Genomic DNA, 24,265 nt, shown 5'->3' on the forward strand with positions numbered 1-24,265 from the left:
CGGGGGGGGGAGAGGATTTTATACTAGTGATGTGAATTTGAAGAAATGTTTACAGCAATATGTCCCTGGCATAACTTAGGGTTTCTGTATCAGGGGGCTGCAGGGCTGCCCTGTGGCAGAAGAGGCCATGGAGGGATAGAGATAAGAAAGATCATCAGTCCTTAAGGCAGGAGACACCCAGGGGGGATGGCTGAGCAAGCGGCATGGGGCTGCAGACACACCTTTGGCAGGAGATGCCTCTGAAGGTGCTGTGTGTGGCCCTCGGGGGACACATGCCAGGGCAGGGACAGCCTTCGGGGACTGTGGCCAGCAGAAGACCCACACTGGGACAGCAATGCTGGGAAGCCTGAAGAAGCTTGGTGTCATGGAAAGAAAAGCTCCATGCGCTAGTTGTTGTGAGTGCTACTTCCAGTTCACATATGTGTACTAGGCAAAACCCTGCCAGTTGTGGTAGTGGTGAGCTGCAGGAGTGGCCTGTGTGGGAGAGGGCTGTGAAGTGCCCTATACCAGTCACACTTCCTTACAGCCAGCTCAAAAACTGATGGGAAATCCATTTTAATCTATTTTCATATTTTTGATCACTTAGGTTCACAATTCCCCCACTGTGAATGACCAGGAAGTGTAGCATTAGCTTGCAGTGTATTCTGACTGTGTACACGTGCTTTGTTGCGTGACAGGCTTTCTGACATCTACCCAACTAGCCCTTCACTTCCTACAGCATCACCCCAGGTGCTCACTCGCTTCACGTGACTCGTTACACAAGCCAGTGAGAGCTGCATGCTCTCTCCAACATAGATAACTTGTACAGATACATATAAGCATGCCCATGGAAACACCTGTAAGCTGTACCTTATCATCATCAGTTCTATGACTCATTAGACTCGGTTAATTACTTCATCTGTGCAGCCTTAGCTCTCAGTCAAGTAGATGCAATTTGAAACTGCATTTGGAGAGAAGACCCAGTGCAGAACCAGAACCACAAACTCCAACCAGCAGCAGAACACTTGAGTTTCTTTAAGCTTACAATGGCACCCTGGAAGAGACCGCATCAAGTTGCACTGTTAATCGTGAACGCAGGTTTTGTGTGTTATCTTGTGCACTTACTGCAAGAGCAAAGAAAGGGAAGACTTGATTCCGTGGAAGTTAATCCTAGATTTCTGAACCAAGAATATAACATCCTTCAGAGACTGGACCATTTGGACTGGAACATTCAGAACCTCTGTAAGTAAAATGGCATGCTGCTTAATTTTCTGAGAATTAGGTATCTAGATTTCCTGAAGAATAGAATAATAGATAGCAGTGATAATGTTTGGGTTTCCCTGGACACTTCTGATTGTGGGGTGGGTTGGTTGGGTTTTTTTTTTTTTCTTGTAATCTTGAAAAAGATTTTATAGCTTCTCTACTTACACACAAAACAATAAAGTCTTTCACAGTCATCCTGGTGTTTTTTACATATCAGACAGCTCCTGACCCTGAACTCTTTTAAAAGTGTTAAGCAATTTTAGGGTGATTGTACCAGCATACTTATCTCAGGTGGCTATTACTCTTGTCACTATTTTGTTTGCCATAAAAAGCTATTTTTGAGAGAAACTGGAAATGCCCCGTTTCCTCAGCCTCTGCTGTGGGGATGAACAACAAGGGGAACTGCGACTCTGTCTTTTTTTTCTTTGTGTACCTTGAGCACAGACACAGTAGAGTTGCTGTGAGTAAAAGACGTTGATGAACTCTGCGTCACCTGATCGATTGGACTCTGTTCCCAAGCAGCATTAGCTGAAATCTGCTGCCAGGACTGTGTCTCTTATCCTACAACAGTGAAAGGCCAACAGCATCCCAGCAGATGTGCTTGTATATAAGCAATATTGATTTAGAAAGGGATTTTTCTTTCTCACAGCAGGGTTTGTGAATTTTGACCTTGTTTTCAGGTATCTGTTGTAGGTTGGACTGTTGAGAAGTGCACACAATAGAGCCATCTAAATAAGGGCTGAAAAATCCACCTCTTCTCCTTTGGACCCCTTGACTCCCTACTTCTGTCATGTTGTTTGAATCTCATCACCTCACGGCAGTGGTAGGAGGGCTAAAGCAGCCAGAACCCTGCTGGCTGACATTGCTTTGACTGTCATGTTGTCCACATCTCCTCACATTAGAGCTAGATGCATGCTGTGTAAAACAGAAGAAACTGAGAATGTCTCAATCATCCAAGCCTGAAACTAGCTGTTTGAAATGCCACTTGAGGCACTCTTGAACTTGGTGAGAAATTTTCCCCATACAGTTTGGTCAGGTTTAATATCCCCTATCCCAAAGACCAGTATCCCATAATGTCACATTTATTGATGACTCTCTTCACTGGCACCTGTTTGAATGGGCATCAATACTGGGGCATATTTTTGTAGGTTATTTTAGAGCCATTTGAAAGAAAGCTGAAGAATTCACTTTAGTACTTAGTCACGGAACGAACCTAATAGTTGAGGTTGGGAGGCACCTCTGGAGATGGTCTATTCTACTGATTCATCTGCTCGAGGCATGATCAGCTAGAGGAGGGTGCCCAGGACATCTCTGGGGTTTGAATATTTCTAAGGATGGAGATTTAACAACCTATCTGCTTTATCTGTTCCAGTGTTTTATCAACCCAGCACTTAAAAAAAAAAAAAAAAAATAAATAAAAAAAAATCTTATGTTTAATTGGAATTCCCTGTATTTTAGGCTCTTGTCCTTTCACTAGACACCAGAAGGAAACTCTTCCTTTGTCTTTGCTAGACCCTCTCATAAGATATTTGTATGCATCAATAAGTTCCCCCCCAACCCCCAAGCCTTCTCAGGGTCTCTCAGCTTCTCCTTGCATAACAGATGCTCCAGTCTCATAATCATCTTAGTGGCTCTTTGTAGGATTTTTCTCCAGTATGTCCATGCCTCTTGTACTGAGGAGCCCAGAAGTGGGCACAGGACTCCAGGTGTGGCCTCACCAGTGCTGAGTAGAGGGGAGGGATCATCACCCTCGACCTGCTGGCAGTGCTCTTCCTACTTCACCCCAGGGTACTGTTGGCCTTCTTTTCCCCAGGGCCACACTGTTGGCTCATGGTCAACTTGGTGTTCACCAGGGCCCTCAGGGCCCTGTCTGCAAGGGTGCTTTCCAGCTAGTGCTGGTCCGTGGGGTTGTTCCTCCTCAGGTGAAGGACTTTGCACCTGCCCTTGTTGAACCTCATGAGGTTCCTGTTGGCCTGTTTGTCCAGCCTGCTCGGGTCCCTCGGAATGGCAGCAGGACCCTCTGGTGTATAAGCTGCTCCTTGCAGTGTGATATCGTGCACAAGCTAGCTGAGGGTGCACTCAGCCATATTTTCAATATCATTAATGACCATATTAAACCAGTATTAGAAAGAGTATTGACCCTTGGGGTACCCCACTAGTGACTTTGTGCCACTGATCACAACTTTCTGATCCTGGCAGTTCAAACCTCCTTGCTATCCACTTATTTAGTGAATAGTAGAATGCACTTCCTTATCTTGTGCATGAAGATGTTGTGAGAGACAGTGTCAGAAATCTTACTTGAGTTTAAACAACATCCACTCATCTCATTCACCAATACAGTAATTGAATTGTCGAAAGCTTTAACTCACACAGTTTTTCTGTGCCTTTTTTATATGGCACAGTCTGATATTGTAAACTTAACAAGACCTTGAGAGATGAGGATTCGCTCTGTTCAAAGGTTTCTGACAGAGCAGAAATCAAAACTAACAATAAACTTTTCAAAAGACACTGCAGAGGGCTTGTTTATTGTATTTATTTTCAGGAACAATATGTCCTAAACAACCTCACACAGACTATTTGTGCCTTTTCTTTATGGCACAATATTGTGAGCCTAATAAAGCCTTGAGAGATTAGGGCTTGCTTTTCTGCTCTTTCTGTGCGGAAGATTCAAAAGAATCCAGGAAGCTTATTAAAGGAGGTAGCAAAGGATTCGCTTACTGTATTTACCTTCAAGATAAATATGGTATCAACAGCCTGACTTAGATAGGGATCTATTATGGATCGCTAACACATTAATGTAACTGAAGCATAACATCATGGAAATGATTTGGGCTTGATTTAACATTTTTTGTGTTGCTTCTACTCCCAGATTTCTCCACTGATGCCAGCGCAATGTCCCTTGTTTGTGCACTTGAAAGCAGAATCTGACGCAGGGTACTGTGATGCTTATAAACTGTTCTCATGGAGGCAGAAGGGTTTGATGCTATTCTCATGTGAACGTCAATTTAGCTGTAACTTCACATATTTCTTGACCTGAAGTGTTATGAGAGTTGGGCTCAGTTATGATGGAGAGTGTTCTCAATTGCTGTTATAATCAATCCTCTCTTATTTTTCAATCAGCAAAATCAGTGGAAGCATTCCATGAAAATATAAAACAAATAGAACATGATCTGAAGCTGCAAGATAACTCCAAGACTGAAGTACGCAAAGCTGATAATGCCAAGGAGGAAAAGGAGATTGTACACCGTTTGCTGTACCCAGACTCAGCTTTGTTCAAACGCTGGGGTGCAGATTTAAGGGAGGAGGAGCAAACTGTTGCACAGAATCTGTTCTTAAATTATGGGTATAATGTTTATCTCAGTGATCATCTACCTCTGGATCGACCTATCAGAGACACCAGATCTCCCAGGTGCAGTATAAGACCTTTCTACATTCACAGGGAGACATTAAATTAAAGGGAAAGGGATCCTCATTGCTTTAGACTAAGTTTAAATAATCTACTAACAGACCTCAATTTGTGCTGTTAGTTTAGGGAATTTTTTCTGCGATTTTCTTCCAAATTTTGCTTAGACTTGTGGTACTCTGAAGACTGTAAAAGGAAGTCACAGTGTAGAGATGACACTTAGGACAAAGAATAGAATGTTAATATTATAATTGAGACAGGATTTCTAACTGTTGGTAAAAAGGGGAAAAACTAACCATAGTATTCAGAAGATATGAGACCTTCTGGTCTATTTAAATTCTGTTTATGCCCCAAAGGCAGAACATCTGAAGCATTCTTTCTCTTGTCTCTTATTTTCTCTTGTGTAAGCCTTTTATATGCTGAGATATCCAAAGTGGTGGTTTTTAAACACTCACACACCCCCCATCCACTTTGGAAAACCCCCAAAATATAATCAATGAAGAAATAAACCCCTACATTGTAAAATTCTGTCCTTTTTAACAAAATGCTTGTTTTTCTTAGTTACGTTGCAGACTGTAAGTGGGCAACACCTATACTGCTTGTTAAAAGATGATTCGAAATCAAACAGGAGAAGTGGCTGGAACTAATTATTGGCCAGTGAGTCCCATGAAGAGTGAGAGGAGATTCAGCACTTTACCTGAATCCCTAGCACTCTTATCTTTAGTACTCTAGGCACAGCACTGTTATCTTTAGTATTGTAGGCAGAGCCATGATGGCCTGGTGACCTTGTGAGCTTCCTCATAGCTTTATTTTCTCTGTTTCCTTCTCAAGTTATCAAAGAATCTAAGGATTAATTAATTGGTTAAAGAAAAATATAGTGGGGTGAACATCTAAAGGATTAAGATGTAGGTAAGCAGTCCATAAGAGGAAGCTTAAGGGATTTTTCCAGGAATTCATTGGTTCTTGAAGCCCATACTTAATACTTTTTAAGCAGACCAGTGGTGCTGTGGGAACTGGCATAAAAACCTCATTAAAAACCAAGTATCTGATTAAAAAAAAAACCCAAACCCAAGGACGTTTTTTTTTCTTGTAGAGTATGATAAGGTATACAATTTACTGCAAAAGATAATAGCAAGCTTAACAGGACTTAACTGCTGTAAATGTGCAAAAAAGCCACAGATGTACTGCAAGCCTGCACCTTCGTACCTATGGTCACCTGTGCTAAATCTGATGGAGTGTTTCAGAAGAGGATGTGGGGGGCAGAGAGGATTGCAAACTGGGCATGAATTAACGATGTCACACTTGGGGAAAAGGTGAATGGTCTTACTGGCAGCCCTCTGGAAGATGTAAAGAGCATGTTTATGGAACTGGGTCCTCATTGTACTGCTTGGATGGAGCCAGTTTTGTCTAAGGCAGACAGTATTAAGTTGCCCGTGACTGTGGGTGTCTGTGGAGCAGTGTTGCAGAGAAGGAGAAGGTTGAGGGAGATGAGCCTTGTGCAGCAGTGATCCAGCCACAGATCCTCCCCAGACAGCCCTGAGCTGAACGATCCCCACGCTGCTGGGGGATTGTTTTGGGGAGCTGTCTGGAGCAGACGCCGCAGAGGTGGCTGGAGGAAGCGTGTGATGAGTCTGCATTGTCCTAAAGAATGGGTGAGGTGCTTGGCGCTCCTCTGCTTGGCATCATAAAGAAATACATCATAGAGACGTATTTGCAGAGACTGCCTTTTGCAGATATTCGCTCAGGCTCTTGAGCTAATGGCTAATAAAGCTAATGGAGAAATTCCAACAGAAATGCGTTCCCTTCTTGCACAGTTGCTACTGTAAAGGTCTACCTGGAGCATGAGCTCGCATCTCAGACAGCTGCGTTACCTAGGTGCATGTCTCATGCAGTCTGAGTATTGCTTTCATGAGCATGTTTCTAAGGATAGGGAGTGATCAGGCTGAGAATCCAGCCACGTGCTGTTGTCTGCTCTAGAGAGAGCTAATGCTTAGCACTGTGAAGACCCAGTCCCCCCTATCTGACTGGTGGCCAGGATGCTAGTTAGCAGAGCTTACAAATATCCCAAATATATAGTTAAAAAAAAATAAAATTACAAAACCTTTTGACAGTAAACAGGCAAGTTTGTTTCAGTACTGGGAACAACAGATTCTGGGGTTGCATGGAATTCCATAAGACCTAGTTTACTCTGAAAGAAGGATTTTTTGAAGCTCTTTCAAGAATTTCTGAAGGGATCCCTTGTCCAGGGGAATCCTTCTTGCATGTCAGTTTATAGCTAGACCTACTTTGTTCTTTACTGCACATGAAAGGGGATTATTCTCCAATTTGCTTTTGTCTGCTGTCAGATTTGGTGGTTGTCATCTCCTGTAAATGCAAAAAGACAAATTTCATTCACGTGACCACTGCCATGCAAGCTAATCATCACTGGCTGAGTTAGTTGCATACTTAAATATTTCATAACCATTTTGGATTGAGAAACAGTAATTGTTCTTTTTGTTTTAACAGAAATTTTAACTTTACCCCAATGGTTTATACACATACATAACACAACTTGAATAATGAAACTTGGATTTGGGAATTCCTTTTTTTCCAGTCTTACACTGATTTTTCACAATATGTTTTAAGCCAAACATCCCAATTCTGCCTTCTTGCAGCTGCCTTGCTCCCTGACTTTCTTTAGTTGCAGCTGCCTTGCTCCCTGACTTTCTTTAGAACCTGTGCTAAAGCTGTTTGTCTTCTATTACAGCTGTAAAATGAAAACCTATCCAAAAGATCTTCCAACACTCAGTGTTGTACTCATATTTATGAATGAAGCCCTGTCAATCATCTTACGTGCAATTACTAGTATAATTAACCGAACACCTTCACATTTATTGAAAGAAATCCTCCTGGTAGATGATTACAGTTCTAATGGTAAGTGACCCAGGGAAAGTAGGAGTCTTGCTAATTTATGCCACTATTTGTTAAATGGATATTGGCCTTTTGGGTGCACACGCAGTAGACCGTGTGCAATTAAGAAGTAAATTGCGTACAGGAAAAAAACCTAAAACACCTTAATAGCCTGAAAAAAAAGACAGCTAATAAGAAACAGGATGATGCTCTGCAGGTATTTTAAAAGGTTAAAAATTGAAGTGGGAGATTATTTATCATCACTGGCTCATCAGGCACAGTACCAAATTAAGAGTATGCTAAAAAAACTATCTCTATAGGTATCTGAAATAAGTCCTTGAAGAGTGGTGTCTTGGGTTGTGGAAAATACTCATAAGGGAAGCAGCGGGTGCAATGTTGCTCTTAAAATTGAACTGAACAAAGCATCGTAAAATCATCTGTAAGAAACTGTCATGCCTCTGATCTTGAGTGCTCTTTTTTTTTTTTTTTTCCTTTGCCTGATGAGATGTGTTTGATTTCTCATTTTTCTAAGGCTTTGTAGCTTCTAGAAAAACATGTCAGTCTGAGTCGAGCAAGAGTTTAAGTGAGTTTCCAAAATGATGCTAAGAGGTCCCAACTTTCTATTCCTTTTTTTCTGACACTATTTTTTTTCTTTGGTGAGGGAGTTGACATGCCTACAACTCTTATAAGGAGCATTTCACATTTTCAGGGCTTGTTTATTTTCTCTTTTATTTTCCACATGGTAGAAGATAAACCCAGAAATTACTGCACTAAGACACCTGTTTGTTATGGCACACATCTGAAGTTTCTACATACTGATGTGTTTATGTACAATTTAGAAGCCATACAATGGCACTATATGGAAATGAAATTTAGGTGCTTAATTGAAACCCTGGAATCGAAGCTGGTTTTAAAACTAAACCTCTTGGTTTCATGAGTACCTGAACAATTCTACCTGTTCTATTGTAAAGAACAAACCAGTTTTCAGTCTGGAACTGGGAGAAGCTAGAAAGCCATTACCTACATAATCTTTTTCATTTCTTAATATTGATTCACCTTTTTTTTTTTTTTTTATAAACCATTAAAATGTGGGGTCTGGCTTTAGATGATTTAAAAGGACCTTTGGAAACACACATCAAAAATTACAATGCAAAGCATCCTGGACTGCTGAAGATCATCAGACATCAGAAAAGACAAGGCCTAACACAAGCCCGAATTACTGGCTGGGAGGCATCAACTGCAGATGTTGTTGCAATTTTGGATGCCCATATTGAAGTGAACACGGCATGGTAAGACTATGAAGACTTGGGGGTTCCTGAAGTGGGGAGAGGGAGTTGGACAAGGACTATAACTGTGTAGTTGGGACAAGCATCCCATATATGACTCTCTGGCCTGCCACATGTTACTTAACAACCACCAAGTAATCTATTTCTGAGAGGTGAAAGGGTAATATTTGAAATAAATAGCAAAGCAAACAGGTAAGAGAGTAAGCTTTTGTGAAGAGGAAGAGAGAAGTGCCTCCCTTCTCTGTGTATTTATTACATTTCTAGGAAAAAAAGAATTCATGCAGTGAAATAACATAGGAATGATGCAGGTTATTTAGTTCCACTGCCAGCAGCTGTGGCCCTTTATAAGCATATTGGACATCCATAATACCATATGACTTTAAATTGGGTTGGCTCTTATTCCAGCTTTGGCTAATGTTTATCTGCTGTTGCCTGTTAGTTTAACAGTGTGTCATAGTTCTGCAGAACTCTTTTTGCAAATGGAGACAAAACAAGTGGCTGATGATGGATATTTACATTCCGTTAGGTAGTGATATCTGTGGTACTGTTTTGTGTGAAATCTCTTTACGTTCTCCCCACTCTCAGTTGTTGAATTCACTGACTGACTATTGTCCATGTTGTCTCAATTTCTGGGAGCAGGGTTCTTCTCCCAGCCCTTCTCAGGCCAAAATGGCTCTATGTGGTCCAGGTCTCTCCTTCTCTCTTGATAATATACTAACTGATGCTCCCTAGCTGTTACAGTCTTAAAGGTAACGCTGAAGTCCTTTAGTCATGGATTTCGGGACTCATCAGGCTGTCAAGAGTACGTAGGGAGAGATAAGGTCAGTTCTTTTAAGCTTAACAATAGGGGTCCAGTAAAAAAACTCCCTCTGTCAGAGTCCAATATTCTCTGGCCAGGTTCTTTTGAATATTCCACATGAGGAGGGTTTAAAGTTTTCATACTAAATTTACTTATTTGAAGATACTTGGGATTTCAGTTTAGAAAAGTGATACAGCAATATACTGAAATTACAACGCAAGCACAATGAAGCAGTTGCAATATACATCATACAAATGAGATTCACATTACTGTAGGCTCACCATCAAGATGCTGGACATCCCTAGTTGGAAGGAATACGTGGGTTGAAGCCAACTCAAGCATGTTGCTTTCTTCAAAGTTAATTTTTCAGGGTGTTCAATTTCTATACCGTATTTTGGGCTAGACATGTATAGACTTCCCCCATGTTGGTCTGTCTGACTTAGGAAGGTAATACTTTCTACTGATTATTTTAGGAAAGCCATGTACACAACCAGTTGACCCACTCAACTGATAGTGCTGTTTATCTGCCACAAATGCAACTCTCTAATCCCCTTGGTGTTGGGATAACTTCAATTTCCTTTCCTATAGCTGTGGTCACTCCCTGTGTTCTTCTCTGAGCTTTATGAGCACGTCATCCTTGCCTGTCTTCTCTGAGCCTTCTCCCATTGTAGGGGTTCATTGATCAGTCACATCCTTCCCTCATACAGCAGCCATGCCATCGAGGCACAGGGAAAAGATGGTGAATGGTCATCTTCAGGTCTTACAGCACCTCTCAGAGTCTCCTTCTTTTCCTTTTCCCTTCTTGTCTCTTCATGCAGATATTGAAGATTCTCTGGAGCCTTTAGGCCTTTAGGAGCCTTTAGGACCCAGGTAGCAATAAACCCAGCAAGTTCAGTGTGGAACCTATGGTTAGTTTATTAGTTACAGTCAAATTGCAGAAGCAGCCTAATGGAAGGGAGAATTTGAGCCATGGCATTAGCAATTTGGGTTACTAGAAGTCCAAGTATATAACTTTTTGTAAAGGCCAAAGTCAATGACTTTAAGTAGCTAACCCAGTTGTAGAAACAGGTGCTGAAGCTTAGTACTGTTCATTAGTTTTCCACTTTTTCAAGCTGAACAGACTCTGTTAATTTTGGTAGGGCTGAACCTATTTTGTCTCGACTAAAAGAAGATCGCACTGTTATAATATCACCAGTATTTGACAATATTCGTTTTGATGACTTTGAGCTTCTTCAGTATGCAGTGGCTGCAGATGGATTTGACTGGGCACTCTGGTGCCTTTATGAACCTTTACCAGCTGAATGGTATTCTCTGAAAGATGAAACAGCTCCAGTCCGGTAAGTATGAATAGCATTTGAGAGTGAGCCAAGATACATGCTATCGAATGTAGAGCTAGCAGATGGAAGAAGATGTTTCATAGGTGGTGGGATAGATACCTACGAAACACATTATCTCGATAGTTGGTTTGGAAGTTGGGTTGTTTAGCAGTCCTGAGAAATCTCAGTACACCAGTTGCTGAGTTGTGTTACGGAATCCGCTCTGCGCTGATCCTGCTGTCAGATTTTCAGGCAATCCCTGAGTCATTGATTTTTCTGTCTTGTGTTCTTTAGCTAGGAATGTGGTAGGATTATTTAATGACTGTACAAGATGAACTGTGGATTCACTCCATTCTTTCCCAACAATATGGAGTGAATCTCACAATTTTGCTGGGCAATTGCATGTCTGAGCCGTGAGGACTCACGTGGATTCAAGTTGTGCAGTTTTTTCTTTGAAGATGTTGGGGTGACATATGATTACAGTGATCTTGGGCAGGCTTTTTCAGCCCTTATCACTTGTGTATCGTACAAAAGCAAGAAAAAGACATGAACACAATACACACAGTTGTTAAAATTAAAGTGACCCCTTACTGCTAGGCTTAGGATCCAATATATTTGCTTCTGTTCCTGATACCTTCCTTCAGGAATTCTTCAGTTTAGTTTATGTATTCAACACAAGAAGGTTCTGGTAGTATGATACCAGAAGCCATCTCCTGTTGAATACATACAGCCATTTGTTTCCTTGTTCTACAAGGATGTCAGACATTGTTGACTGTCCTTTAGCTATTAACAGCCATCTATCAAACAATATTAAAAAAAGTGACATGATTTAAGATACAGTTATCAGATTTTTCTATTCCTATCTTACTTTATTGGGTTTACGTGACAAGGTTTTGCTAGTGGGGAAGGGCTGCAGGGCTGGCTTCTGTGAGAAGAGGTGAGGAGTTTCCCCTATGTTGAACACAGCCTGTTCCATCTGGCTCCAAAACGGACATGGTGCTGCCCAAAGCTGAGCCAAGCAGCAACACTGCTGGTGCCTCTTCGATAACGCATTTAAAACAGGGTAAAAAAATGTTGTGCAGCAGCTGTGAGTGAGAGAAGTGAGGAAGATATATGAGAGAAACAGCCCTGCAGACACAGGTCAGTGAAGGAGGAGGAGGAGGAGGAGGAGGTGCTCCAGGCACCAGAGCAGAGATTCCCCTGCAGCCTAAGGAGAAGATCCTTGTGGAGCACACTGCCCCTCTGCAGTGTGTGGAGGACCATGCCAGAGCAGATGTCCATGTGGCAGCCCCTGGAGGACCCCAACTGGAGCAGGTGGATATGCCCTGAAGGAAGATGCAACCTGTGGGGAGCCCATGCTGGAGCAGGCTCCTGGCAGGAGCCTACAGCCTGTGGAGGAATGCTCAGGCAGGAGCAGGTTTTCTGGCAAGAATTACAGCCTGTGTAGGACCCATGCTGGAGCAGTCTTCTCCTGAGTAACTGTACCCTGTGGAAAAAGACCCATTCTGGAGCAGTTCTTGAGGAACTCCATCCCATGGGAAGGACCCATGTTGGAGCAGCTCATGAAGGACTGTATCCCATGGGATACCCCATGCTGGAGCAGGCGAAACATGAGGAGGAAATAGTGGCAGAGATGAAGTGTTATGAATTCACTAGAACCCTCATTTTCCATCCCTATGCCCTACTTGGGGAAGAGGGAGGAGGTAGAAGAGTCAGTAGTGAAGTTGAACCTGGAAAGAAGGGGGGATGGAGGGAAAGTGGTTTATTTTTGGGTTTATCTGTTTCGCTATCCTCCTTTATTTTTAATTGGCAATAAATTAAATTAGTGTTCCCCAAATCGAGTCTATCTTGCTGCTGATGACAACTGGTGAATGACCTCCCTATCCTTATCTCAACCCATGAGTGTTTTCATTTAATTATCTTCCCCTGTCTCCGCCAATGAAAGAGCGGCTTCGTGGACACCTGGTGCCTCCAGCCAAGATTAAACCACCATACTTATTTACATAAGGGGCTTTAAAATTTACTGTGTAGATCTTGAGAAGGAAAGGCACTGTGAAAATATTTGAAAATAATGTACTGTGTTGTCAGTTGAGACGGCAGATTTCTTAATTTGTATAATACTACACCTGGTAGCCAAGAATTGGAGATAAGGTTGCACAGATAGCTAGGTAAGGAACTCTGGGTCAAATTGTCTCTTTGTATGCGTTAAAAACATTATATAGTGAGCATTGTTTGGGCAGGAGAATGGAATGAAAGCAAACCAAATGTACATTGAAGAATGTTTCATAGAGGGTTATCCACGATTAGACCAGAGAAAATAGCAGTGAGTTTGGCCATAGAGAATGGGGATGTCAAATGAGCGCCAAATTCCCTTTCAGTCCCATTTCCCCCACTGGATTCATCTACAGTGGAATTGGTCCTGCCAGATAATTGTCTCATCTGTCTTTCAAAATTTTGATTGACAGTGATTCCACAATCCACCTTGGCAATGGGCTTTAGTGTTTAAGTTTCTTTAATGTTAGGTGAAAAATTCGTAATGTCCAATCTCATTCTTCTTTACTATAATTTAATCTGTTTTCTTTCTTCACATTTTGAAAATGTGAAAACATGTAACATCATCTCTCAAAATAGATTTAATTATTTAAAAACTACTAGATCATGCTTTTTAGACCATTGGTTAGGTTATTTGCTGTTTTCTGATTCTTTAATATTGATCTAAATGTTGTTTTGAATTAAATCTACTACTCTCTCTTGGATACAACTGGAGTCCTTTTGGAAGTTCAAGATGTGACTGATGGCTAATTGACTTTACTTATTTTCATCATTGTTGCTCCTTTCTAATTTTACTTCTTGGACTCTCCAGGAGCCCATCTATAATGGGGATTCTTGCTGCAGATAGGAAATTTCTGGGTGAGATTGGTGTACTGGATGGTGGAATGCATATATATGGAGGAGAAAATGTGGAACTTGGCCTGAGGGTAAGCCTATTTTGAAATCTTTTTCTGAAAGACTGGGAAAATTAGTGATTTTTTTTTTAAGCACTCAGGCAGATGTTTATTGTCCAAAACAGGAGTTGATATTTCAGAACAATTCTCTTTTAGTTTGGTACCAAAGGGAAGTGATAGATTTCCAAACATGTTTAAGGCTCATCAGTAGGCTTTTGTTGATACTTAAGGATTTTGCCTCTTGAGTCAAGAACCTAGTTCAGTGAGGAAATACTAAGTCTTGCAGGATGTGGTTCTCTGCAGAAATTTAAGGCATGTATTTCTTGCCTCAGCAAAAGAATCAAATAAGATGAAGTCAAATGAAGCTATGTATTAGGAAAAAACAAAAAAAAAACCCAAACCCAAACTAGAAAGAGGTCTGTCTGCCCTTAGAGGTAGTGTGTTCTTCAACTTTGGATGTCTTCAAATCAAGAATGGAGGCCTGGTTTTGGTTTGGTTGGTTTTGGTTTGGGTTAGTTTTGGTTTGGTTTTGGTGGGTTTGGGCTTTGGGTTTGGGATTGTTTTTTTTTTTTCTCCAGAATAGTTTTATCTGGAGTGATGTTAGGGAACATGAGAGAGCACTAAAAATTCCATTGGTGACTATTTTTTAAAAGTAGTGGTGGCTGGAGATATTCTAGAAGACCCAAGGGGGAAAAAAAAAATAAAAAATTAACATAGCAGTTATCTCTATAAAGAAGAGAAAGGATGGCAGGATGTGAGAATTATACACCTGCTAGCAAGACTTAAATGTATAGGAAAAAAGGTTGATTATTCTCTTTCTCTGTAAACATGAAAGCTAAGGGGCTTTAAAAGAAGTCAGTAACTAGTTTCAAAACATGAGGAGGAGGTACTTCATTCTTCCGGTAGCAGACCAGACCAACAGAGCAGGAGCAGAGCTCCTTCCAAAGGGTATTGTGGGTCTTAAAAACTTGCAGTCATTTGTGGGGAGACTGAACAGTTATGGAATAAAAATCTACTCAGAGTTAGTAAACAAAAGTGAATCATGGGAATATGCAGAAAGTCCCCTGACCTGAAAATAACTGGGGGCCATGAGAAGTAACATACATGCTTGTCTTGTTCTTAACCTTCCTCAGGAATAAGTTTGCAGCCACTGTGGGATACAGAATACTAGGCTAGATGAACCATTGGTCCACTATGGGCATTTTCTCATGTTCTTACAGCTTTGCTTTTTTTTTGTTCTGGTATTTCTTAGGAAGCACATAAAATAACACAGACAACATAATTTTGTCTGAACAAATCACGTCAAACAACTTAGGGTTTGGTTTTTTTTCTATAATGGAGTAGCCTGCATTGTGCAAAGAAGAAAACCAGCATGAATGAGGAGAAACTTGAAGAATAAACAGCTGCAGAGGTGTAGGTGGGGAAACATCCAGTTAGAAAAGAACTGGGAGTAACAGACTTTGTGTGAGTCAACATGGCTCTGCAGCTAGATGGGAAATGATGGTGTTGATGATCCTTTTCTTCTATTACTAAGTTCTCTTCTGGAGTTGTGTTTTGAGTTCTGAGACTATACATCATGGAGCAATTGAATAATCTGAAGGAAAGGAAAGAGATCAAATAGAGTTCCTGCAATATGTGACATTATAGTAGAAATAGGCCTAAATGAGGTTTTTTGATTTCATAGAATTGTAGAATCATTTGGATTGGAAGGGACCTTAAAGAACATCTCATCCCACCCCTCTGCCACAGGCAGGGCCACCTTCCACTAGCCCAGGTTGCCCAAAGCCCCGTCCAACCTGGCCTTGAAGCCTTCCAGGGAGGGGGCAGCCACAGCTGCTCTGGGAAATCTGTGCCAGGGTCTCACCACCCTCACAGGGGAGAATTTCTTCTTTATAATTAATTTAAATCTACCCTCTGTCAGTTAAAACCCACTAACCCTTGTCTTAACACTACATGCCCTTGTAAAAAGCCCCTCTCCAGCTTACTTGTGGGCCCCCTTTAGGTACTGTAAGGTCTCCCTGGAGCCTTCTCTTCTCCAGGCTGAACACCCCCAACCCTCTCAGCCTGTCCTCACAGGGGGGTGCTCCAGCCCCTGATCATCTTCATGGCCTCCTCTGGATTTGTAGAAGAGACAACCAAGAGAAAATGTAGCAACAGCCATCCAAACATGTTAAGTGCTGCGTTAAACAAAGCCCCTGTGTGCGAGGCACCACACTGAGTCATGTGGATGTACTCACTTGGGTTGATACTATATCGGAGGCGTTGTCAGATTTCTCCATTACTGGTGGTGGGCATGGCCAGAGACCCCACACTTCAGATTCTGTCTGTGAGACTGAAATGTCACATGTCATTATCTCGTGTCTTGTGAGGCAGGTTGTAAATTAATATTTCAGTTCTGTTGCTTGGAAAAACATTTGCGCTATTCACAGCGGTGGCAACGTATGTCTACTCTGTAGTCATTTACAGAAATGCTGGGGGTGAAAATAATGGAGAAATCAGTTCAGTTAAAACACAAAGCTGCTCTGAAAATTGACTGTAAAAATAGTATTAAAGATCTCTGTTTATTTCCATCCTGAGGGTTTCTTGTGTCAAATACGCTTGGTTAGCATGCAAGCAGCCTCTCATGTTTTCCTTTACTCAGCTGCCAGTCCTGGAAAATTTAATGTGTACGGGTGAAAGAATTCTGTAGCACATAATGGAGCATTGTGTGATGATCCCTAAACTAGGACAATAAATCCACATCATGCAGTGCCATGTGGACTTGCCACCTTGAGTTCAGTTCTGTATAGCTGCTCACCTTTTGAAGAGCTTCCACACTTACACTGGTTCATGTATAGTCAGGTTGAGTGTGTTCGTTCTCAACCTTCTGTACTTTAGAATTATTGGTTGTGGCCTGCTTAGGTATCTCTAAATTTCATGTAAGTATTTTCTAGGAATCCACTGGATTTTTTCTTTCTCTTGAATTCTCCCTAGTGTGTAAGATTTTGCAGGACCAGTTTTGCTCTTGACGTGTCCTGGGCAATGTCAGTGCTTCTGAAGGATTTAAGCCCATAACCACCACAGTATTTAGCAGTCTAGCTCCTAGTGAGATCAGTTGGAGGTATGTACCAGTTTGTGCATCTATGCCAACTGACCTGGATGCCTTGTCACAGGAAATCAGTGAGTAGTTTTGTTAATGGTGATGGCAAAGAAAAAGAAGAAAGAATATACCTTTATTCTCTTGGACCTGTGATAGGGCTACACACAGTAGAAATGAAAGCTAGTGAAAAGTTTTTTTTCTTTCACTCAAGCCAGGAAATAGAGCTTTGAATGTTGAGGGTATGCCAGTTCATCTGGTGAAGGAGCTGGTGGGGAGCAGAAATAGGATCACTTTAACAAAAAATGCAAAGAGTTCGAATAAATAGGCAACTTTACCTCAAATTCTCTCTCCTTGACCTAGGCTTGGCAGTGTGGAGGTAAAGTAGAAGTTCTGCCCTGTTCAAGAATCGCTCATTTGGAAAGAGCTCACAAGCCTTACTTGCCGGACTTGAGCATTGCAGTGAAACGCAACGCCTTGCGGGTAGCTGAAGTGTGGATGGATGAGTACAAGAACATGGTCTACTTTGCATGGAATCTTCCAATGGAGGTGGGAGTGTTTCTCTGTGTTTCAAATTGGAATCCAAAGTCTAAAAGTGGTCAGATAAGAGTATGTAGTCACACAAAAAGAAGCATAGTGTGGTTATAAGAGTCACTATTAAAAAAAAATTAAAAATTGATTTGTTAATAATTATTGATACAGATATGGACAGATTTATAATTATTTATAAGGTCACAGACATGTTTCTCTTAGACCAAGAGCTGATGCCTAACTTAAAGAATAGAAAATGAAATTGTTTAACATTTATTTTAACTTTTTTAGGGAAAGTAGGGAATGTTTTACCTGGTACAGTCATAATTTTGCGTGAAAAAGAAAGTCTCTAGTGATCTATATGTCCCTGAATATCTTTTAAATAAGCAAAACTGAACTCTAAATAGAGAATTCAATTATTCTTTGTCACATACCAAGTGACTTTTATTAAGTGAGCTCTTCTCTCTGCAGCCCAAATTTCTGCTTTTTATTTTTTTCCTGGAAGAAAAAGGCAAAAGTCTTATAGCGTCCTTGGAAGGTTGAAAAATTGTAATGCCAGGAAATTAAGAACTTTCCTTTAATGATAATTATAATGATCTAAGTCCTTTAAATTGCAGGGTTTTTCTTCTCCTTTTGATTAACTTCAGTACTTCTGAATATGTTTTTAACTTTTTCCCTGCACACTGTTGAAGATACTGAAAGTGTTACGACCAGGTCTTTTGAATATTGGTCATTTCAGTTAATAAAAGAAAACTGTACGATTTTTTTTCCAGACTGCACTTCAGTGGGTTTATGAATATAACAATGAAAGAATAACCTCCTATTTAGGAGGCTTGTGTTTTCTTGAATAGAAATTAAAGAAACAAATTTAAAAATATAGTGATATAGCACAAGTTAATACTTCAGAACAATCCACTTCCCCATTTTACTGTAAATATTTGGAATTTTTCATCTGAAAATGCTAGTCATCAAAAACTGCTTCAAGTCTATTTGAAATTCCTAACCTAACTTATTCAAGCCACAGACTGTGTTTTAGAAAACCCCTTAAAGACAAGCTGTAAGCTCCTGTTGGGCTGGTCTCTACTAAACGTTTCTGCTGGAGCTGTTCCACTTTGCATAAGAAGTTACGTAGTCTTGGAAACAATAGGTTGAATCTTAATTGCTCCCATGAAGTGAGTGTCACAGTCAACAGACTATTGATCAGACTAAGTGCTGTGTTATTTCTCACGTTGAGCTAAATTATTTTTTGTCAGTATGAAAAAAGAAAACTACTTCCTAGCCGTATCTACCTTTCATATTCTTTATATTTATGAAGTCATAACATGTTTGATTATCAGTAATTTATTGGTGTCTCTAGGAAAAACATGTTCTGAAATTCTAAAGTTGAAAAACCATATATTTTAGTTAACTGTTAAATATATTTTTTTATGTTTTATGAATAGACAATATGGAGAAATAAGTCTGTATTTTCCCTAGTGTCTCATGCCACTTTAATGTTCTGAAATTAAATGTGGTGTTCTTGCAGAATCCTGGAATAGACTTTGGTGATATTTCTTCCAGAAAAGAGCTAAGGAAAAAACTAAACTGTAAAGGCTTTGACTGGTACATAAAAAACATTTACCCTAATTTAATACCTCTTCCCAACATTGTTGGCTATGGAACAGTAAGTACTGAGTCTAATTCTTTGAAATATAGAACAACTCATTAGCTCCACCGTTATGAAGAATTGTTGTGAACATTGTTTTGCTGATTATGATGTATTTTCCTAGAAACTTTAAAAAGACTTTTACATGTCTTTCTAGACACTAAAGCTTTTTAAAGTCTTTTTCATACTAATTGTCAGCTTAGACTTTCTAAACTGTGTTTATTGTGTATGTACTGATGCGAGCACAACAGTTTGGGAGAGTGCTTAACATGCTTTTTTAAAATTTTAATTGCATTCAGAATTCACCTATTGACCAACAAGAATGGATTAATACCTTCTTGTAAGGGACTGAATTTTTCAATGGAATAGTGTAGATTTTTTTTTTTTTTCTTCAGAGATTAGCAGGATAATTCGGAAAGCACATAGATGTGAATCAAGATAACATATAGGACATTGGAAGTCAGGCAAAAGAGAGAACTAATCATCCAGGCTGCAGTGGCTTCTTGGTGTAGGGTAGGCATTTGCTGGACCCGAGGTTGCATACCTTGCTGTATCTGGGCAGCGGTACTCACCCGTTCAGAGCTGCCTGGTGACCTGTGCACGTGCTACCTGGCAGGATGTCAATGAGTCTCTGAAGTGCCTTAGATTTACTTCTGATTTTTGCTGTGATGAATCATTTCTACAAAGGAAATCTGAGATTTATTTTCTAAACGCAGATTGTATCTCCCACTTCAGGATTCAATGCAGAGCTCTGAATAAAGTAGCCTTGCTCTCAGGACAGTTTCTAAAATTAGCGGTGAGGAGTTGAAAACGGGATTGTGGTTCCTCACAGTAACTTTCCTATTTTATTCTGCAGATGAAAAACACATTGAAAGAAGACATCTGTATTGATCAAGGGCCTGTCCCTGGAAACACACCGATTATGTATCCCTGTCATGCATATTCACCACAGGTAATGCAAGCAACTGATCAGATCTTCACATGTGAGCTGCTGCTAACTGTTCCTTTCCATCCTCCACAGAGCCATGAAATAGGCACTTCAAACCTATTATCTCTGTGCTATCTGAAGGGGAATATTAACCTTTATTCCATTAAATCCTGCCCCCTAATGCAACTGGCAGCAGAGCAGGTTCCCATGAGGATCTAAGCGCATTAAACTAAGGCTTTTGGTTTAGCCTTGCCAAAAAATTGTGAGGCCTCGTGTTGATACTGGGTTGATCTTGTTGATTAACAGAAGATCAGTGGGATGAATGGGAGAGAGGTGGAGCTCTTCCTCACACCTCATTGCCCATTCTCTCAGTAGAGGGGAACCTAAGGGTTACCATTCAATTGCAAGCGTCTTGCTTTTTTTCATTGGAAAGCAGAAAGATGATGTATAGAGTTGAATTCATCCTGGTTTAATTACTGAGATCAGTGAATGCTGATGCTGTACAGCTGATACCTCTCAATACCAGTTTTGGAACTGTCTGCTATCATCTGCTGATGAGATTTCCCTGGTATCTTAACTCACTGACAGTGGTGTCACCTTCCCTTTCAGCACATCTTTTATCACAGCACTGGAGAAATGTATGTAGGAGGTTTACGTGCTCGACAGAATACAGTTGATAGATGTCTAACAGACCCTGGGAATGGGGATCAGCCACTTTTAGAGCAATGTGACACAGCTGTGAATAAAGGCCTGAACTTGTATTGGGATTTTAAGCAGGTAGGTGGATTTCTATAATCCCACATTTCAATAAGATTTCCCGTTATAACGAATCCTTAGACGCTTTCCTTGCAAAGCAGTTTGCTTCTGAAAAGCGTTGCCTCAATCTCAAGACTTGCAGGTGCACTGCAGGAGCCACGGTGAAGGTGACTGAGTCTTCAGGGATCTGTGATGTTAAAAATGAGGGAATGGTAACACCACTGAAGTTAACCAGTTCTCACTTGTTATCTGAACCATGGCCACTTATTTTTTCAATTGTCTGTCTGAGTGGAATCAGCAGGTTTAAGCCTTTACTTAAAGGTTTAAGTCTTTTGATTTTTAGCTGGCCTGACTACAAACACTTGCTCAGTTACCACATTTCAGCTAATGGGTAGGAAATGTGCAAGCCCAGGTGCCTCTGCTTTTGATGGTGTGATTATAACATTGTGAACTCTCTCCACTGTCTGTCTTTCCAGCCTTTTCATGGGACCTGATGGTCTTAGGGAAAAAGTGGGCTGGTGCCTCATCCTGCTTGTTCTCTGGTACCACCTTCTGTAACGGCATCTGAGCATGGAAATCCTTGTTGGAGATGAGGTTAGGTTCATCCTTTCAGAGCTCAGGTTATAGCTGGTGATTAGAGCATTCACTCCATGTTCACTTGTCTCCATCTGGGCAGGATTTATGCCAGCTGATGCCAACATGCTTAAGATCCCAAGTGATACTTTCAGATTTTGTTTTCAGTGCCTCTGAATACAGAATATGATAATGCTGGCTCAGCTAGTCTAAGACAGATACTGCTGTGCTGCTGGGGCAGGATAAACAGGCAGCAGCAACAATGACGGAGGGAGAGGTGGGAAAGGAAGCCATGCAGCTTCTCCCCTCTCAGGCAATACAAACCTTATTAGCTTTATGTAATTAATAATTAATTCATTTTACATGTAACATATGGGCCTGTTTACTGTATCCCTCCCTCAATGCAAAACTAAGCAGGAGACAAATCTTTGCGAGAGCGTGTTGGAGAACATAGGAGCTGATTTAAAGGTGAAAATTTCAGTGATGTGCACCAAATAATATAGACCCACGTGTGGTCTCCAGAAATTCCACTAACATGGGTTTTCTTTATCTTTAGTCTGCTCTGTAACCACAAAATTTAGCAAAAAGTGCACGTATGTTTCTGGAAGGTTTAGACCCACCTTAAAAGTAAACCTTCAGTTCCTTGTGCGCATCAAGCATTATCATAGTGAAACAACTGGCTGCTTGAAGGAGCCGGGTAGGATCCTGTTTGCTCTGGAGCCCAGCCCCTTAGGAAAATCTTCATTTCCGGCATGATGAGTTGACTTAATCACACCCTACCCCATTCACAACAGTTAGTACTGAAATATTGACTTAGAGATAAGAGATGAATATTCTTACTTGTTATTAGCTCTCTTCTTTCAAAACAGGATACAGTACAGACACAAAACAAACCTCTAAATATGTTTTAATGTGCCTTGGAGAGTTCCATAAGCTGTCACACATCATTAGCCTGAGGAAAATGGAACACTCTTCTTTCAGGTCTGTGACCTCCTAGAGTTTCTCAAACACATTTGTGGAGTCCAAGAGACTTTTTTCCTGACTGAGCACTAAATTTATAAGCCCTCAGTTTCCCTCATACTTCCTTTCCTTTTGTAGGGATCAGCTGTAATCAACAGGAGCACTAAAAGATGCCTCGAAATCACGACAAATGATCGAGCTTCACACAGACTCGTAATGCGGACATGCACAGGACAAAGGTGGAATATCCAACACACAGTTAAGGACTGGGGAAAGAAAAAAGACCAGGAACAAAAAATACAGCAGTCAAAGCATTGACTAAAGGACGTTTTTCCTTGAAAATTGCTACGTTCACAATACAGCACTGAAGGCCATGATTTCAAGAGTTTGTTTACGCAGGATCCTATGATGTAGTAATTGCAAGAGCAACGAGCTACTCATACAAAGGTGCAAGTTCGTCTCCTCATGCTCTTGGGGTATCACCCCCCAGAGTTTCCTCAGTTAGGAGAATGATTGTTTTTGCTCTTTTTTATTATCACCAGAGAAAAGCAGTTACGTCTAAGAGTGTTTCAACTCACCTGAGTTCCTTATGTTGTCCCTTGGAAGTGTCTATCTCTGCTCATTAGTGAAAGACTAGTGTAAGGTCTCTAACTTTGGAACTTTGGCATTTTTAGATGTGAAAATTAAAAAGAAACAAAAGTAGGTCTGACATTCTGTTGTACACAGTTTGTCTCATGCTGAAACGGACCATTTTTCTTGTCTTGTGTTGTATAGATAATGCAAAACTTCTTGTCGACGTGTGTTCATGCAAGTTTGTGAAATGAAATACATCCCTGTTCTTCTGTTCCTGTAATTTGCCTGAGCATGATTCAGTTTCTCAGTAAAATTTATTAGATTCAGCAGTGTGCCACACTAAGGCTGTTTTATGTTTACCTATATGAAGTTTGCTTGTGCTAGCCAGCTCACAGCATGGATAAAATCCAGTCAAGCCCTTGGAAACAAGAGGATTCAACTCAATATTTTCCAAAAACCAATATGAGACCAATGCAGTAGCATATCTCTGTCAAAGAAACTAAATAAAATACAGAATGAGTTGCTAAAGGGACGCAACTTCCAGATAGACACAGTATGAGTTCCTGTAGAAATAGGATTAGGTGGAATTGGCTCTCCTAGTTCTTAGAGTAACCACTCCTAGGACCTGTGCTTATTTGTTAAAAGGAACTCCTGAAAAATAAACATTGAAACATACAGAGTTTCAGCCTGAAGTAATTCTGTTTATCAAAAGGGTGCCAAGCATTTAATTGGAATAGAAAGTATATTCAACATTTGTTTGAAAAGAAGCCAATATAATTTGTTTTTTTCTTTTCTAATTTCTCTGTAAACTTGATGTGAACAATCTGGCCCTGATATTCAGGGCTGGAATTGGACAAGCTCTTCTTAAAGGAGAGTCTTTGATCCTTACGGTCCATATTTTTCTGTTCTGGAAACTGATTCTTGAAAATGCCACATTTTAACCAGATTCAATTTAGATTTCTAAAATCGACTTCTATTCCCATGTCCTGGGTCAAAGCCAACACCACTGAAGAAAGGAGAATATGTGCTCTGGTTGTTTTTTGCATCTTCAACAGCGTGTCTTCCCAAAGCCAAAGGACTAGCATTTGGCAAGCACAATGAAGACAGCTGGAATTTTGCTAGTACAACTGAAATGATAATCTGGCCTACTGGTGATGATGAATAAGAAGTGTTTACATAATCATTGTTCCACTTTAATCTGCCACTTCAATAGAATGTAATAGACATATGAACAATTTTGTTTTGAACTTAAAAGTTTGGAAAACATTAAAATGTCTAGATCCAGAATGTCTAGATTTTCTGGTTCTTAACGTTTGGCCTCTAGTTATACATGGGTGTCAACA

The 24,265-nt window shown here is 40.6% G+C and overlaps 1 protein-coding gene across 1 annotated transcript; it reads left to right on the top strand.

The window, feature by feature from the left end:
- Positions 1-400: 400 nt before the first annotated feature.
- Positions 401-23,626, top strand: GALNT8 (polypeptide N-acetylgalactosaminyltransferase 8). The gene is made up of 11 exons (XM_026867841.1): positions 401-1,221; positions 4,363-4,651; positions 7,392-7,558; positions 8,640-8,823; positions 10,759-10,956; positions 13,799-13,913; positions 17,320-17,505; positions 19,013-19,150; positions 19,989-20,084; positions 20,670-20,837; positions 22,488-23,626. Exons 1-11 carry the CDS (start codon positions 1,026-1,028, stop codon positions 22,665-22,667), a joined length of 1,917 nt encoding a protein of 638 aa, XP_026723642.1. The 5' UTR covers positions 401-1,025; the 3' UTR covers positions 22,668-23,626.
- The last annotated feature ends 639 nt before the right edge of the window (positions 23,627-24,265 follow it).

Source organism: Athene cunicularia, assembly GCF_003259725.1.
Source record: "Athene cunicularia isolate RWA chromosome 1 unlocalized genomic scaffold, athCun1 chr1_part2, whole genome shotgun sequence".
Lineage (NCBI taxonomy): Eukaryota > Metazoa > Chordata > Aves > Strigiformes > Strigidae > Athene > Athene cunicularia.

What these genes read in the sequence shown, in the direction of transcription:
- GALNT8 (XM_026867841.1), top strand. Translation starts at nt 1,026, where the DNA reads ATGGCACCCTGGAAGAGACCGCATCAAGTTGCACTGTTAATCGTGAAC. An exon ending in CTGGAACATTCAGAACCTCT is followed by an intron (nt 1,222 to 4,362) that starts GTAAGTAAAATG and finishes TTTTTCAATCAG; the next exon opens with CAAAATCAGTGGAAGCATTC. An exon ending in AGAGACACCAGATCTCCCAG is followed by an intron (nt 4,652 to 7,391) that starts GTGCAGTATAAG and finishes CTTCTATTACAG; the next exon opens with CTGTAAAATGAAAACCTATC.